The following is a 17359-nucleotide window of genomic DNA, read 5'->3' on the forward strand; positions in this document are numbered from 1 at the left end:
GCCAGGGCAGAATTATTCTTTCCTGTCCTGTGTGGGCACTGGTGGCAAGGGCCCTTTTCACAGGGCAAATGTCTCTACTAACGCCTATTTATTTGAAGAAGAGAATAATGAAGATCGTGAAGGGTATTCTGTTAGGAAGCTGGTCTGGATCACAGACATCCTGGATCCCTTTGGCCGCATTCTAGTGATCCCTGGACCCCTTCTCAGAGTCATGTTTTTAGGGGGCTAGGCAATGGGGTTAAGTGACTTGCCCAGGGTCACACAGCTAGTAAGTGTTATGTGTCTGAGGCCGGATTTGAACTCAGGTCCTCCTGACTCCAGCGCCAGTACTCTATCCACTGCACTACCTAGCTGCCCCCAGAGTCATGTTTTTGAATGCATAGGATACATTGAACAACAAAGGACACCAATTCTGGTGAAACACAATTATCCAAAAAAGTTTAAGTCACAAACCCCCCAAATTCTATTTATGGGCCCTGAATGAAAAGCCCCAGTTCTGTAAGACGGCAAAGGTGCATCTCATGAGATTCTCAGATTTTAGCATTTGCCCCATAGGTGTCTATGTCAAGGGCCAGCTTTTCCTAAACCCTCTGCTTTGTAAATGGCAGAACACTGGAAGGAAGGAAGGTGTGACAGAGGCTCATGTTTCATTGCAGGAACAGGCCAGCGCTCCAGAGAGAGGGCCGCCATCTTGCATAGGCAGCTGTATGTCTGGAGCACCTTCCCTCCTTGCTTCTACCTACTGGCACCCATAAGCCCCTTCAAGGTTCATTATAAGCGTCGCCTACTTCAAGAAGTCTTTCCTAATTCCCTCAGTCATTAGTTCTTCCACTTCCAATTGCTGTTGGTTTTTTGTAGCCTGTATTTTTGTCTGTTGTCTCCCCTTTGTAGGATGTAAACCTCTGAAAGGGAAGGGACCACTTCAGTTTTGTATTTGTGTCCCTGTCCCCCAGCACAGTGCCTGGCATGCAATAGGTACTTTACAAATGATTGCCAATTGATTATTTTGCTTAGGAGGATATTGGGGGTGGGAAGGGGTATTTTAATAAGGGTGTAAAATGTGTGATAGCCTAAAGAGGAACTACCATAGTTCATCTGGCCCTTCAGGAAATTGGTCAACTTCCCACAGACCAGGCATAGAAGAGCCTCTGTCCTCTTCTCATGCTTGGTTTCTTTAGCTGAAGAACAGCCTGTTTTTAACTTAGGTCAGGTGTCCCAGTTATAATGCATTATCTCATTTGTTATGTGGCATGACCTTTTGGGGCCTCGGTTTCCTCATCTATAAAATGAAAAGATTGGACTAGATAAACGAAAGTCCATGGGAGTTAGAAAACCTATGAACTACTGCTGTCTCTACCTAGGTAGTACAAGCATTATTGCCTTATTTTACAGGTGAACAAACTGAAACCAACATCAGAGATAGTAAGTGACAGAACCAGAACTAGGTCCTAGGACTCCTGACTTTCTTTGCTCTGCATCAGGAATTCCATAAGGTAGTGGGGTCTGGTAGAAAAAACAATGGCCCTGAAGACAGGAGCCTTGACTTTGAATCCAGGCTCTGGGACAGTAACTGTTCTCTGAACTTCAAGGCTTTGTTCCTGTTAGGGAAGAGCTGTGTTTATCTGAAAGTTTTATTTTAATATAAGAGTTACCAAACAGAACCCTGACCCTTGAGAATGGAGAGGAATGGGGGCTCCCAGAATTTGGGGTACTTATCTATATCCCCTTGTTTGGAGATGGCAGTGTTGGGGTAACAGAGAGCAGGCCTTCACACCAGGAAGACCTGGGTTCAGGTCCTGCCTCTGACACTGACTGGCTGTGACTGTGGGCAACTAGTCAACTCCCTAAGACTAAGTGGCAGAAAAGGTGCCCACCTGCAGTGGCAGAGGGAGCATCCCACTCTGGGAGTTAGTTCCCTGTAGCCATGAAACGATCACAAAGCAGGCGATTCGCTCGATGCCCTCCCAAGGAGGAATGAGGGGCAGAGACTATCACGACAGGAGTGTCTAACGTGAAGTTGGGCGTTCAGGAGTTGGCATCATTGCGGGGATGGGGGAGCCTGGAGAGCAGAGCAGCGCCGAGCCACTGTCCGGGGTCTGGGTGGGGGTCAGGAGACCAGTTAAACAAGGGTCCAGTCTGCCAGATGGGGAGGTTGGGGGCACGGGCAGAAAGAGTGGGAGGGGAGGAGAGAGGAAGAGGAGGGGAAAGAGGAGGAGAAAGAAGAGGAGGAAGAGGAGGAGGAAGCAGTGACCCGCGACCGGGCAGTCCCCGGGGCGGGGCACAGGGAGTGGCGGAGTCGGGGTCCGGCCGCTGGGTGGGTCAGTGCCGGGCTCCCGCAGCCGCCGCGGTCTCCTCCACCTCCTCCTGCTTCTCCCGCTGCCCGCTCTCTGCCGTGATGGGGCAGATCGAATGGGCCATGTGGGCCAACGAGCAGGCTCTGGCGTCCGGCCTCAGTGAGTGGGGACAGGGGCACGATGTGGGGGCAGGGGACGGCTTGGCCCGTCTGGCTCCCTGGGACACTGCCAGCTCTTTCCCCGCCCCTACCGGCGGCCCTGGGCTGTAAACTTTTTTCGGTTTTAATTTAACTTTGAGAAGCCCAGAGTGAGTGTCCCGAACCAGAGGGGAGTGGGACCAGGGATGGGGGGAGGGGGGCGGGAGGTGGAATGGGAAGGAGAAAGGGGCTGCAGGTGGGTGTCTAAAGCTTTGTGAGGGAGAGGAGGAAAAGAGAGATGAAATAAAGAGGCGGCGGAGGTGGGGGAGAGAGAGAGAGAGAAAGAGAGACAGAGAGAGATTGGTTGATTGATTGATTGATTGTTAGAATGTGCAGCTAGGAGACATGCCGGGGTAAAGGCAGCAGCTAGGGGCACCACCCGGCTGTGAGGGGAGGGGTAAGAAGGAAGGGAAGGGAAGCAAAGATGAGGTTAAGGCACAACAGGGAAACACAGAAAACAGGAACTTTGGTGGCACCCATTAACCAAGGAACACGAGCCCCCCTTTCCGCCCCCTCTCCCTCAAGCCCTACTCCATTATGAACTTCAGAAAGACAAGTCAGAGGGAAGCTGCCTTTGCTAGTTTGAGGAAGTGAAATGTAGAAAGGAGAAGTGGAGTTTCTCTCCCTCACATGTCCTCTTCTTCTCAAGCCTTTCTGCTCTTCCTTGTGGTTTCCGGCTAGGTCACCACCCTACTGCTAAGCCAGGGAAAGTCCCTGTCTGCCGCTACAGCCTCCTGTCACCTGACATCTTTTATTCCCCCCCCCCATGTAATTAAGTTAAGTGACTTGCCCAGGGTCACACAGATAGTAAGTGTTATGTGTCTGAGTCTGGATTTGAACTGAGGTCCTCCTGACTCCAGGCCCCCCCCCCCATCTTCTGAGGGAGAAGTCCTCTGCCATCAGCTTTGATCTGAGAGGTAGCTGCTCCCTTTACAATCAGGACTGGGGGCGTGGGAGTTTACACCAGAGCCTTGCCAAGGCCCAACCAGGTCTCTGGGTTCTAGTTCCCCAACCTGTCTTCCCCCAAAACGAACACCTCCAGATCCTCTGAGCTACCACCTCAATATCAGTATGCACATTCACACAGAGCAAATAGAGAAGCTATTTGTGACCTGATCTAAGATCCTAAAATTTAGCACCAGATTAAGATTAAGTCCCATTTTACAGATGAGAAAACCCAGACTTTGAGGAGGAAATAACTTGCTCAAGATCACACGAGTCAGAGGTAGGACCTGAACCCAGGTCCTCTAAGTCCACACACAGCCCATGACTGACCATGGCCAGGGTGAGAGGGGCCCCTTTCTCCCCTCTGTGCTGCCAGCAGACATCTTGGTCCACCAGGTCAGCCTACTTAGAGTTGAGATGCCTTGGACCAGTTGGGTTAAAGCATCACCCCAAAAGCTGAGCTTCAGCTCCCCCCTCCCCCACCTCACTTCACCTTGCCTTCAAGCCCCTCGATGGCTCCCTCCCTCCCTGCAGGAAAGAGAGAAGTGCCCAGTCTGACTTGCTTAACTCCTCAGAGCATAAACTGCGCTTCAGTCTGAGCCGGTAGGTGGGTGGCTCCTTCTTGGGAATATGGGTCCCTGAGACCTTGGGCAACTGTAAAGCCTGTGAGCTGCTACCTCTGTTCAGGTCATGCAAGTGTCATTTACTCCCATTTTACAGACTGGGTATGAAGTAAAGCCCAGGTCATAAAGTCAGTTAGAGGCAGAGTCTGGAATTGAGTCCTGGGGCTTCTGACTTGAAAATTTTGTTGTACTTTGAACCATTCTCAGATCTTAAACTGGAACAACTGTTAGCCAGTCCGGTCATTAGGATCTTTTTTTCCCTTTCAAAAAAATTGTGAAGGATAATCATTTCTTAGCTTAATGAGGCCCTGTGCTGGCAAGTGAACCGAGGAGGGGGAAAAAAAACTTTGAAGATTCTGAAATGTAAAGGTCAGGAAAACAAGGAGGACCCCCCGCCCCAAACAAATGGTAGCAGTTGAATGGAGATCAGGGTTTTCCATGATCGGAAATCTCTCTGTTTGATTGAATTTTTTTTCTTTTTTAAAAAATGAAATTGTATTGATATCTTCTGGTTTTATGTTGCCCAGATTTACCCCTTTATTCTTCCGTCTTCTTTCCCAGAGAGCAACCCCATGTAAGAATTTTTTTAAAGAGAAAAAAACATGAGGAAAACTGATAAATGCAACCAAAAAAAATTCTGAATATATGTGTAATTTTCCACATTTGTGTCCATCCCACCTCTGCAAAGGAGTAGGGAAAGGCATCTTCTCCTATCTCTTCTTTGGGACTAAATGGATGGATTTTTAATTTGTACTACTGGTGAGCCATTTCCTTTATTAAAAAAAAGCCTTCTATTGATACTTGACTTTTTAAGAGCATCACTTCTCAATAATCGTTCCCTCCCTTATAACAAAGGAAATGGTTAAGCATAATAAACTAGCTCATTGAAAGTGCCTGGCTGCATATGCACTATTCTCTACCCCTAGCCCACCACTTTTCTACTGAGAAGAAGGAAGTATTGAAATGCCATGTTAGCCGGCAGCAATAGGGGCTTGCATATTTGTTTAACCGTAAGACAAGAGCAGTCCAGGGAACACTTTAATCCACTTGCTTCTTATAGAACCAGGGTTCTGGGTTCAGTGCTAGCCATTTACTGGTCTTGATCCAGGCAAGAGAACACCGATATTTAACATATTCTTGAGAACTGTAGGGCATCATTTCAGCTCTGACTATGGGCTGCTACCACTAATCTATCTTTCCTTTTTATTTCCTTTTATTTTTTATTCCCTGCCCTTAGCACAGTCTGTGGTACGTAGTTAACAAGTATTTATTGGCCAACTGCCTAATCAGCTAGGGGTTCCCACCTTGGATTTTAGCCCTTTTATGAAGGGGACCTAGTCATTGCCCAGACTTAGGCTTTATTGCTGGGTGTGTGAGGTGGTTAGGAGAACTGACCTTAGACTGGGAAGATTAGAGTCTGGGTCTCACTGCTCATCTACTGTGTGAGTCTGAGCAAATCCCCTCCCTTCTCTGAGCCTAAATTAATTGCCTTAGCTCTAGAGTGAGGATTTTTGCCTTGCTGACCTCACAGAGTGGCTGGGGGAAAGTGCTTTGTAAACCATGATCAAAGTGTACATTACTATAGCTTTTTGTCTAGAGCTGGGATTTCGTAAGTGTCATTTTGAAAAATCCCTTCACTGAAGCAGAGCAACCATCCATCTGTAACTCACAATTTTGCAGGGTTTTTTTGCAGGGTGAAAGTGGTTAAGAGGTTAAGTACATGGTCCCACAGCAAGTAGGTGTGTGTCAGACACAGGATTTAACTCAAGGCTGGCCCTTTATCCAAGATGTATCCCATTAATTACTATTATCACTTTCATAATAATAATTATATAATATACAATTAATAATAGTAGCAAATAATAGTAATTAATTACTATTACTTTTATAATAATAATTATATAATGTAACAACATAATGTTAATGATATAATACTATATCATACTGATAATCATTAATACTGTTAATTATGGTGCACTAATTAGGCCAGTGTTGTTACACAAAAACTCTCCAGTGTCTTGCGTCCCTGGAGCTGCTTCTACTCACAGGCCACAAGTTGGCCACGGACCCTGAGGAAGGGCTTTGCTAGTCTTTTCTTAGCCTGAGTGTGGGCTTCCGTACCCAGAAGGCTTTTCTGGTGCAGCTGGTGAGGGGGGCTGGGCAGTTACTCGTTTCTTCCCAGTTCTGGGAGTTCCACGTGGTTTTAGTGGGCTTACTGTTTGCTGCTCTTGGGAGCAGTGGGTTCCTGCAGAGACTGGATGACTGGGACCTGACAGAGGGGATTATTTTTCAGGTACCATTGGACTAGTGGGGCTTTGAGGCACCTTCCAACCCTGAGATTGATACTGTGATTCTGGAGCTTGGGCAACCCCAATTTTAGGAAGAGCCCAGGGAGCCAAGTTTGTTGGGGTCTGGGAAGAGCAGTTACTGGGGCTTCTTTATTCATTCCCTGTCTCCTTCTGGGCTCAAATTCCCATTCTTCTTTATGCTAGCTCTATGACTTTAGCTTAATCACTTCCTTTTTCTGTGCCTCAGTTTCCTAATCTGTAAAAAGGGGGGATGGGGCTAGATGATCTTTTAGGTCCTTTCCAGTTCTAAAACCTGTGATCAAGGGACACACACACACACACACACACACACACACACACACACACACCCCTTAGGAGAATTTCTGGTTTGCAGTTAGTCTACCAACTAGGGCAAGACTTCTGTCATGGGAAGGGTACTGCAGGTCTGGCGTCCCATGAACTGTGACTGTGGTTTCCTGGGGCATGGTTGGAGTTACTTTTCCTCTGGGCCAGAGTGGGGAGAGCCAGAAGGAAGGAGATGAGAGTCCCTCTGGGAAGGTATCCTCATTTATTTTCTTTCCACTCTGGGATCCCTTCTCATCATAGCGTATGTGACACCATCTCTTGTCACCTCCAGGCCTCTGCCTCTGGTTGAAGGATGCCAGTTCTCTGTTTCCTCTGAATGGAATTTACAAACAGCTTTTGGCGACCTAAATTACTTTATAGAAAAGGGAGGCCAAGTGTCTTTCCTCTCACCAGAGGAAAAAAGTGACAGCTGAAAGGATTTAGGCTAAATAGAAGATAGATCTTATTATCATGGCCCTCAGATTAAGAGGCAGAAAAGACCTTAGCAACTATCAAGTCCAACCTCCTTCTTTTACAAATAGGGAAACTGAGACCCAAAGAGGTAAGCAACTCACCCAAGTTGCACCACAAGTGTCTGAGGTGGATCTGAACCTAGGTCTTCTTGATTTCAAGTATAATGCCCTAGTCTACACCACATTGTCTATCAAAAACCGTCTGAGGTGGAATTCAAATCAGCTTGTTAAGAAGTGCCCCATGACTCTATTTTCCACCTTCCAGTTGGAATAAAGATCGTTAAACACTGAAGGAGGTGCTTGGGGATGAGGGGAGAGTGCTCTCTGCCTGAAGGCCCTTAAAAACGGTGCTGCTGCCGAGTCTTGGCCCTTTCTGTTTCAGTTTCAGTTCAGCCGATCAACCAATAAGCACTTAGTAAGTATTTAGTACGTTCCAGACACTCTGCCAAGCTCTGGGGATAAAAATACAAGTGAAAAGAAAGATCGGCTCAGGTTCTTAAATGTCCCAGACAGTGAGTGGACACGTTAGAGTAATAGCAACTGTTGTGGAAGGAAAGGAGCTTAGTGGGGTACCTAGAGCTGGGCTCCCATAGAAAATTCCAAGAGTTCCGAGGGAGTGGGCAGGCCTCTTTCAAGCTCTGAGCAGCCTTTGAAAGTGCCCAGATCTGTCTTGGGAACACTGTCCCCTAGCCATCCCTCCCTCTGTCTGCATTCCCTCCTCTCCGCCATGTTATAGTCATACCTGCCATCGCTATGGGGAAGAGCTCAGGATTAGAAGTCAGAGGACCTGGGAAGGAGCACCAGCTCAGCTGCTTACTACATGTAGAACTTTGGATAGGTCTTGTCCCCTCTCTGAGGATCAGTTTACTTCACTGTCAAATGAAGGACTGGTCTGAAGGGCTGTTTCCTGGGGGTTATGCTTCAGCTCACTCTGCCCGAAGCTTTTTAGCTCTAGGTTAGACAGAGGGATGCAGCCCCTACTCTGCCCTCTCCTCATCCATCAATCTTCGCTCTGATGCCAGAAAGAATTGATCTCATGGGGATAGGTAAAGGCCCTGCTTCCACAAGGCAAGAGGAGATGCCCCCTACAAATCCCATTTGCGAGAGTGAACATGAACACTGACATTCATACTCCGACTGAAATCCATGAGATCAGATCTCTGGGGAAGAGGGGAAGGTGAGAGAGGGGCAGAGAACACAGGACAATGGACTCCTGGAAGTGGAAGAAGAAAGGGGAAGCCCTGAGCTTCTTGGCTTCCATGGTCTCTAAAAGCCAATGATTTCATGGTGTCTAAGATTTCCTCCAACTTTGAGATTCTGTAACTCTGCTGTCTTATGAGGTCGCACAGTCTGCTGGCTCTCAAGGGATGGGCAGCACCTCTATGGGTGTGTGTGTGTGTGTGTGTGTGTGTGTGTGTGTGTGTGTGTGTGTGTGTGTGTGTGTAGGGGAGATATCACCACCTTCCAAGTCAGACAGTCACAAAACGGGGAGCAAACCCAAGGTATAGGGATGGGTATACCAGGTGGGCTTTGTAAAGACTGGTTGGTTGAGAGAGACAGAGAGAGAGCAAGAAGGAGGGAGGGAGAGAAAGAGGGGGAGGGAGGAGAAGAGAGAGAGAGAGAGAAAGAGAAGGGGAGGAGAGAGAGAGAGAAAGAGAAGCACCCTCATATTCATTCATTTAGCAAATTTATTAAACACCTATAATGTGCCGAGCACTGCATGAGGCAGTGGGGATACAGTGAAACATCCCCTGCCCCTGAGAAGCTTACATTCTATAGGGAAAACAACATAAACAGATAAATAAAATACCAAATACATAGTCCACCCCTCCAGGCTTGGAAAACAGAGGGAGGGGACACTCATGGGTCCCTTCTGTTCAGGGGACAACTTCCCAATATCTCATGGCTTTTACTGGTTCTGGCCTCTGAGACTGCCCACAAACCTGACTCAGTTTCCCTTCTCTCTCTGCAGTCCTGCTGACTGGTGGCATTGTGGCAACAGCTGGGCAGTTTGTCTGGTGGCAGTTTGGTGCCTATTCGATGTATCCTTCTCCTACATCCCCACCTCATCCCCCAACCTTGCCTGTCACTCCATTCCTGGCCCCTAAGGGCCTGCACCCAAACCCAGAAAGGAGTCCTGAACTTTGAGCTTCATTCTTTATCAAATGTTACAGGAAAGCTGATGAAGGCTGGCAAGTCGATCACTGAGGGGAAGGGAGAATCCTATAATCATCATAACATTAATGCTCATTTCCATAGGGTTTTGTAGGCTTGCAAACTTCTTCTCTCACCACAGTGCTCTAAGGCAAGGGATGCAAATAAGATTCTCCCCATTCTACGTGTGAGCCCTGGAAATGAAGTCAGAAGCCCTAGGTTCAAATCCTATTTCTAGAAGTCACTTGCAAACAAAGCAATACCAGGAGTGGGTCACTTCACATCTTGGACCTCCATTGGACTAGATGGTCTGGAAGAGCCCAATTCCAGCCTCTAATCCTATGAGGAAACTAAGTCAGAAAAGGCATTTGGGCATGAGAGCACTGAATGCCAGAGCCAGAAGGAGCATCGGAACAATGATTACAACCAGAAGGGACCCTAGAACATTCTTGGAAGCTCAGCCGCCTTTTACCACAACACACCCTTGTCCCTCTGAAGGGAGGGGAAGTCTGAGTGAGGTCCCTCAGAAGCGCTTGGGGTGGGGGCAAGGAGGGGGCTTGGTTTTCCTGTCTGGTCGACAGTGAAGCTTCCTGTTCCTTCTTCGGCTGCATCTCTGTTATTGCCCTGCCTTGCAGGCCTCGGCCAGAGGACTGGGGGGATGGGAGCAGGAATCATCCACCAAATCCTCTGTCTCGGGTCTGGGGCTAAAACACAAGGGAACTCCTTGGTGCCTGTGACTCTTATGTGATGGGTGAAAACTTTCCCAGAACTTGTGACAAATAGGAATCAGAGAACACCAGAACTAGAAAAGGCCACTGAATCAGAGAATACCGAACACAGAATGTCAGAGCTGGGAGGGCCCTTAGAACACAGAAAGTCAGAGCTAGGAGGGCCCTTACAACACAGAAAGTCAGGGCTGAGAGGGCCCTTAGAACAGAGAAGATCAGAGCTGGGAGGGCCCTTAGAACACAGAAAGTCAGGGCTGGGAGGGCCCTTAGAACACAGTGTCAGAGCTGGGAGGGTACTTAGAACAGAGAGGGTCAGAGCTGGGAGGGTCTTTAGAACAGAGGAGGTCAGAGCTGGGAGGGCCCTTAGAACACAGAAAGTCAGGGCTGGGAGGGCCCAGAGAAGATCAGAGCTAGGAGGGCCCTTAGAACACAGAAAGTCAGAGCTAGGAGGGCCCTTACAACACAGAAAGTCAGGGCTGAGAGGGCCCTTAGAACAGAGAAGATCAGAGCTGGGAGGGCCCTTAGAATACAGAAAGTCAGGGCTGGGAGGGCCCTTAGAACACAGTGTCAGAGCTGGGAGGGCACTTAGAACAGAGAGGGTCAGAGCTGGGAGGGTCTTTAGAACAGAGGAGGTCAGAGCTGGGAGGGCCCTTAGAACACAAAAGGTCAGAGCTGGGAAGGCCCTTAGAACACACTGTCAGAGCTGGAGGAGCCTTTGAGATCACCTAGTTCAACTTTGTGGATCCTTTCACAGATGAAGAAATTAAGGCCCAGAGAAGGGCTCACCTTTCCCAAGGTCACAAAGCTAGTTAATGGCAAAGCTGAGAGTAGAGCTCCCGAGGCCGTCATGAGCCCCTCTGCTGCCACCATCTTTCTTTTATCTTTCCTTTTTAAATATATTTTTTTAAAATTCAATTTTATTTTATTATCAGTTCTGAGTTCTCTCCTTCCCTCTATCGTCCCCCTCCCCATTGAGAAGATAAGACAAATAAAGCCCATTACAAATATGTATAGTCATGAAAAACAAATTTCCACCTTAGCCTTGTCAAAAGAAAAAGGAAAAAATAGTCTTTGATGTGCACTCTGGGTCCATCAGCTCTCTATCAGGAGATGGGCAGCACGCTCCATCGTGAGTCCTCTGAAATCGTGGTAGGCCATTGTGTTGATCAGAGTTCCCAAGCCTTTCAAAGTTGACTGTTCTACAATATTGCTGTTACTGTATAAATTGTTCTACTAATTCTGCTCATTTCACTTTTCATCAGTTCATACAAGTCTTCTCAGGTTTTTCTGACACTATCCCCTACGTCCATTCCTACAGCATAATGCCTCCTTCTTTCTTGGAATATCCTCTTCTAGGCATGTAATGGGTCAGAATTCCTGGGTCATGGTTGAAGCTCTGTCTCCAGGGATGGGGAACATGTGGCCTTCTCTAGGTCCTTGGTTGCTGCCTTTTGACTGAGTCTAAGTTTTACAGAACAAACCCTTTATTAAGGGGACTTGTTCTGTGAAGTTTGGATTCAGTCAAAGGGCCACACTTGAGGACCTAGAGGGCCACATGTGGCCTTGAGGTTGTGGGATCCCCTCCCCTGGCTAGATGCAGGCTCCACCTGCTCTTAGCCTTTCTGGGCTCCTCCTTCAGGGTCTGTGACCTTAGACAGATTCCTCTCCATGAGGCATTCCTGAGCCATTGGTGGGTGGGGCTGTAGGCTGGGTTGGGTGAGGATCGTAGGATGGGAGCATCATTGATTTAGGCCTGGAAGGATTGCCGAGACTTTGGTTCAACCCCTGGTTTCACAGAGATGAAGACTTTTTCCTTAACTTGGATCCCTAGTGTAGCTGGGGTATTTATCTGCCTGCTGGAATACCCCCGGGGCAAGAGGAAAAAGGGTTCCACCATGGAGCGGTGGTAAGTGCCCCTCTTTGTCCTGTGTGAAATATATATATATTGGGGGGGGGGAATAGGCAATGGGGTTAAGTGACTTGCCCAGGGTCACACAGCTAGTAAATGTCAACTGTCTGAGGCTGGATTTGAGCTCAGGACCTCCTGAATCCAGTGCCCATGCTCTATCCACTGTGCCACCTAGCTGCCTCCTGTGTGAGATCTTTAGGGTCTGTCAGGGCCACTTTTGCCCAGTTATCTAATACAAGAAGGGCTGAGGACTTTCCCAACTCCTTGTCAGCAAACATTAGATCTAAAGATTTGGCCAACATTCCTCCTCTGGCATGCCTATGCCTGAAGAATAGGAGCCACTTAACAAATCTTCATTGGTTGTTTAGGCCCTAAGTGCCTAGCACTGTGCTAAATACAAGAGAATAATACCTTTGTCCTCGTGGAATTTATAATCTCAGAGAGACTAGGGCTTTAGGAATTAAAAGAAAGGGGAGATGGGGGGAGATTGAAGGTGGTCCGAGAAATAACAGAACTTTAACTGGGTCTTGAAGGATAGACAGAGTTTGTGTGGATGGGAGTGGGGGAAGTGGGGAGGGGAAAAGGGAAGGAGGGAGGGGAAGGAGGGACAGAGTTGAAGGCAGAGGAGAGCAGCATGAGGCATTTGACAGATTCCTGTAGCTGACCATAATGGATAGTGGGTGAATGAAAAAACCCAACTCCTTCATGAATCCTTCTCTGAACCTTCAGCCCACAGTGATGAATCCCTTCTCTAAACCCCAAATGCACTTATGGTCTGTAATTGATTCAAAACATCTGTACTGATCAGGACAATTAGCAATACTTAATGTTGTTTATTGCTCTCTGTTTCCTGTGTGTCAGTCTTGTTCTCCCAACTGGAGCAGAGCAAAAGCTCTATGAAGGATAGGGAACCTTGACTTATCCATCTTTGATTCCCCAAAGTCCTGGGCATGGAGCAGGTGGTCAGGAAGTTCATTGTTGAGTAAATGGTGAAGTGAGAATGACTCAGTACAAACCCATCCCAATTACTGGAAAAATCAGGTGCCCTACTGATGCATACAGCAACCTTAGTCTCATTCTTTCATCGTCCCAAACTTCACCACCCACCCCCACACCTCTATCCACACAAACTCCTCTCAACCTTGAAGATCTAGTTGAAATCCTTTTAGTTATTTCCCTGACTATCTTCAATCTCCAGTCATCTTTTCCTTCTCTGAACTAAAGCCCCATGTTCCCAGAATTAATGATAAGCTCCAGGAGAGAATGACTGTCATTGGCTTGTATTTTGCACAGGTCTAGCTACATAGCACTCAATAATGACATATTGAGAGTCTGACTCCATTTTCCAAGCACAGGACTTGGGTGGTGATGGTCAATGCCCACTGGCCATTTCTTCAGATCCAGTGTTTGCTCACAAGGTGGGCATTCCATGCTGTGCTCATTGGAAGCTTCCCTTGACTGATAAATTCCTCATAAGAAGGGCATTGGGGGCCATCAATAAAGGGGCATCCCACATGTGTGACAGTAGCTGGAAATGGGGGCTTTTCTTCTGCATGCATTTTTTTTCTTCTCTTGTCCAGTGGTCAGAAGTACCTGACAACCGTGGTAAAGGCATTCGGGCCCCTGACTAGGAATTATTATGTCCGAGCCATCCTGCACCTCTGGTGAGTAGCACCTACCTTCGTGAGGCTGGAGGGGAGGGCAGCTTTCTCAGGGAGAGTTAGGAGCCAAGTTGGCAGAGTGAGGACAGTAATGGGGGGGGCAACCTTGGGCTCAGGACTCCTGGATTCTTTCCCCTTCCATCCTAGGATATCTTCCTTGCCTGATTTTAGATGCTGAGATTCCCCAAATGAGCAATGTTCCAGGTGGCCAGCTTAAGGGCTGGGGCACTGACCTCCATGTAGACCAAGGTTTACCTGATCCTGGCTCTTTGTTTTGTGACACATGCCTGGGTCTCTTCCTCCTTGTTCCTTCATCTTGTCCTTTGGAAGGGTTTCAGCTCCATAACTGTTGCCATGTTTTCTGTGGGGGAAATATAATTCTTAAGATCAATCCAGCCTTCAGCCTTGGGAAACCCCCAGTGATGATGATGAGAAGGGTAGGGGGAGAGTCAACCAACCTCTATGTGATGAGGACCAGCTCTTCAGCCTCACTCATCTAATCTGCCCATCCCTGAAGATGTCTCTGCATTGGTGATTCCTTTCTTTTCTCCCTCCACAGCTTGGCGGTCCCTGCAGGGGTACTATTAGCCACCATCCTGGGCACGGCCTGTCTGGCAATTGCGAGCGGGATCTATCTCCTGGTGCGTCAGATCTTGTGTGGACAAATGCAGCCTTCTCCCTGCCCCTGAATCCCTTCTAACATCCTTATCTTAGAGGCATAGGATTTGGGACTTAGAAAGGACCTACCTCAGAGATGAAAGATTTCTTCCTCCCACTTTCCAGGGGAGGAAACTGAGACTGGGCCTGCCGTGTCCCACAGGCTGATTGTGTCAGAAATAGGACTTGAACCCAGGTCTTTCTGACTCAAAGGCCAGCTCTTCTAGCCTCTGTACCCATACTACCTTTCCTCTAAAGGTCTGATATTCTCCAGGGAAAGGTATATCCCAGTGAAAACATTTAATACCATCTGCTCTTTGGGATTCAGTTTTTCTCATCTGTAAAGTGTGAAGATGACCTTGATAGCTTTAAATCCTATGAGGACACCTGTGATCTCCAAGGGTAGGTGGAAAGTCAGGGCAGTCAGTCAACAAGCATTTCTTAAGTGCATACTGTGTGCCAAGCACTGTGTTAAGTGTTGGGAATACAGATACAAGCAAAAAGGAAGACATTCCTTGCCCTCAAGGAACCTACAGTTCAGGCAGAAGCAGAGCCTTGAAAGGAATGAAGGATGCTGTTCTGGGGTTTTCCTCAAAACCAAGTGTCCAGGAGGACCTCAGCAGCGGGAGGAGGGGCCCCAAAGGGCAGAAGGGTGTTCAGGGCGAAGAAGAGGCAGCACCCTTCCATCTGGGGCACCTTATTCCACATGTTGGCCCCAAGGCAGTATGTTTCCTTCACAAGCAGGGTCTTCCCTCTCTGGTGTGTCCTACCTGGCTCCTGACAGAGCCTGGCTACTGATGCCCCGGCTGTCAGCTTGATTCCTGGGTGGACCAGTTAATGTCCCTCTCCCCTGTAGAACCATGGACAGCACCCTTCACTTCATCCAGACAGCCAGGAATGATGCCTCTGATCACTGAGGCTGGTTTTGTGACTGGTTCAGTGCAAAGTCAGGGTGCAGGCAACTCAAAGTCTATGGCCTTCTGCTGGTGAGCCAGCTGGGTAATAACGATAAGAATAATTCCAGTTTCTATAACACTTTAAGATTTACAAGCCACTTTTATCACAAACACCCCACAAAGCAGGAAGTTTAATTACTATCATACCCATTTTACAGAGGAGGAAACTGAGGCTTGGATGGGTTAAGTAACTAGGCCTATGTCACCCAATAACCCAGGGGGCTCATGGCCTGTGTCCTGTCTCAAGAGAACAGGAATCTGACGGTCAATGCTATCCCACCCCCACCCTCTACTTCTGGGGCTATCCCACAGTCATATAGCCAAACAGGCATTTTAAAAAAAATTCACCTATTTTCAGTTCCAAATTCTCTCCCTTTCCCTGTTCACTCCCCTGCCCATCAAGAAGTCAAGAAAAACAAAGTCTGTTACAAATATAAAGTCATGAAGACCAATTCCCTCATTAGCCATATCAAGAAGGGAAGGAAGGAAGGAAGGAAGGAAGGAAGGAAGGAAGGAAGGAAGGAAGGAAGGAAACATGCTTCAATCTGTACTATGTGTGCATTAATTCATTGTGTTGATCAGAATTCCTAAGTCTTTCAAAGCTGGTTAACTTTATAATATTTCAATCAGCATTTATTAAGCACCTACTGTGTACCAGGCATGGTGCTAAGTGCTGGCAAAAGGCAAAACCAGTGTCTGCCTTCAAGAAGCTCACAGTTGAATAGGGAAAGACAACATGTAAATGGTCCAACTCTTCATTTTACAAATGAGAAAACAGTGTCCCAGATAGGGGAAGGGACTTATCCAGGGTCACAGAGGCAGATCTAGAGTCCAGGTCCAGTTTTCTCCTGCTCCACACTGTGTCTCAAAGGTCATTCAGTCTGTCAGTCAATAAGCATTTATTAAACACTTGCTGTATGCCAAACCCTGTGCTAGGTACTGGGGATGCAAAGAAGGGCAAAAATGTGGTCCCTGTTCTCAGAAAGCTCACATTCTACTAGAGAAGACAAAATGCCAATAACTAGATGCATAAAGATATGTGTAGTGAGTGAAAGGAGTTGTAGCTGGGGGTAGGGGAGCCTCCAGCTGTATTGGGGGAGAGAAGCCCCTAGGTAGGAAATGGCCCTAAGAGGGAACAAAAATAGCCCTGGAATAGAGGTTGGGAGCTAATGGAATGGGGGGGGGGACGATGCTGCTTCTGATTGGCAGTTCCTCTGCTCCTGGGGCAGAGCCCAGCTGATGGGCAGTCCCCGCCCCAGACCAGCACACCCATCCCTGGTTCCCCTTCTTTAGGCTGCAATCCGGGGAGAAGAGTGGAGGCCCATTGAGAAGAAGCCCAAGGAACGACTCCAGGTTGGGGCCACCATCAAGCAGCCACCCAGCAATCCCCCACCCCGACCACCCGCCGAGGCCCGGAAGAAGCAGCCTGAGGAAGAAGCCGCAGGGCCCTCTGGGGGGCCCCAGGTGAACCCAGTCCTAGTGACTGATGAGGTTGTGTAAGGAGACCCTGAGCCTGGCCTAGGACCCTCAATGAGGCACGGCCCCCACCCCCACCTCCCTACTCTAGCGGGGACCAGCTCCCTCCACCACCGTGCACTCCCAGAAATGACCACCAGAGGGCAAAAGACATCAAAGACGGGCACCCCTGTTGCCTGGGACAGGGAACCTCCCGGCCGGTTGTTTGGCCCTGGGGGCAGAGCCTGGCCTATTTCCCGTCTGTCCTCATACTCGGTCACAGTTTCCAGTTGCAATACATATTTTGTAATAAATGCATCACTGGAAAAGCTCTTGTGTCTTTCTTCCTCAGATAGGCATGGTGGGCCGGTGGGGTGGTACAGGAAGAGGGAGTGGTCATTACACATTCTCTAGAGCCCTTTTCAGGGTCTCAGAGTGCTTTCATTTGGTTTTTTAATGCTTATTGTTCACTCCTCACAACAGTCCTGAGGTATAATACAAGTATTATCTTTATCATTTGGCAGATGAGGAAACTGAGGCACAGAGAAGCAGCTTGAATTCAGCTTTTCTGACCAGTGCTCTCTGCGCCATCCTCCATCACACTAGAAAGCTCAGTACATTTAGTTATAGCTCTACCTGAGAGCATGTTCATGGTGCGCACCATGCCCAAGGCC

General features: G+C 48.2%; 1 protein-coding gene across 2 annotated transcripts; it reads left to right on the forward strand.

Moving 5' to 3' along the window:
• Positions 1 to 2252: 2252 nt before the first annotated feature.
• Positions 2253 to 17014, forward strand: CYBA (cytochrome b-245 alpha chain). 2 transcript variants are annotated; one of them, XM_020989169.2, is made up of 6 exons: positions 2255 to 2453; positions 9138 to 9207; positions 11879 to 11953; positions 13537 to 13620; positions 14177 to 14258; positions 16524 to 17014. In XM_020989169.2, exons 1-6 carry the CDS (start codon positions 2396 to 2398, stop codon positions 16728 to 16730), a joined length of 576 nt encoding a protein of 191 aa, XP_020844828.1. In that variant the 5' UTR covers positions 2255 to 2395; the 3' UTR covers positions 16731 to 17014. The 2 variants fall into 2 exon arrangements, with proteins under 2 accessions (XP_020844829.1, XP_020844828.1); XM_020989170.2 differs by lacking the exon at positions 9138 to 9207 and having other exon boundaries at positions 2253 to 2453; positions 11845 to 11953.
• The last annotated feature ends 345 nt before the right edge of the window (positions 17015 to 17359 follow it).

This window comes from Phascolarctos cinereus, unplaced genomic scaffold (assembly GCF_003287225.1).
Source record: "Phascolarctos cinereus isolate Bilbo 61053 unplaced genomic scaffold, phaCin_HiC Scaffold_2;HRSCAF=192, whole genome shotgun sequence".
Classification (NCBI taxonomy): Eukaryota; Metazoa; Chordata; class Mammalia; order Diprotodontia; family Phascolarctidae; genus Phascolarctos; species Phascolarctos cinereus.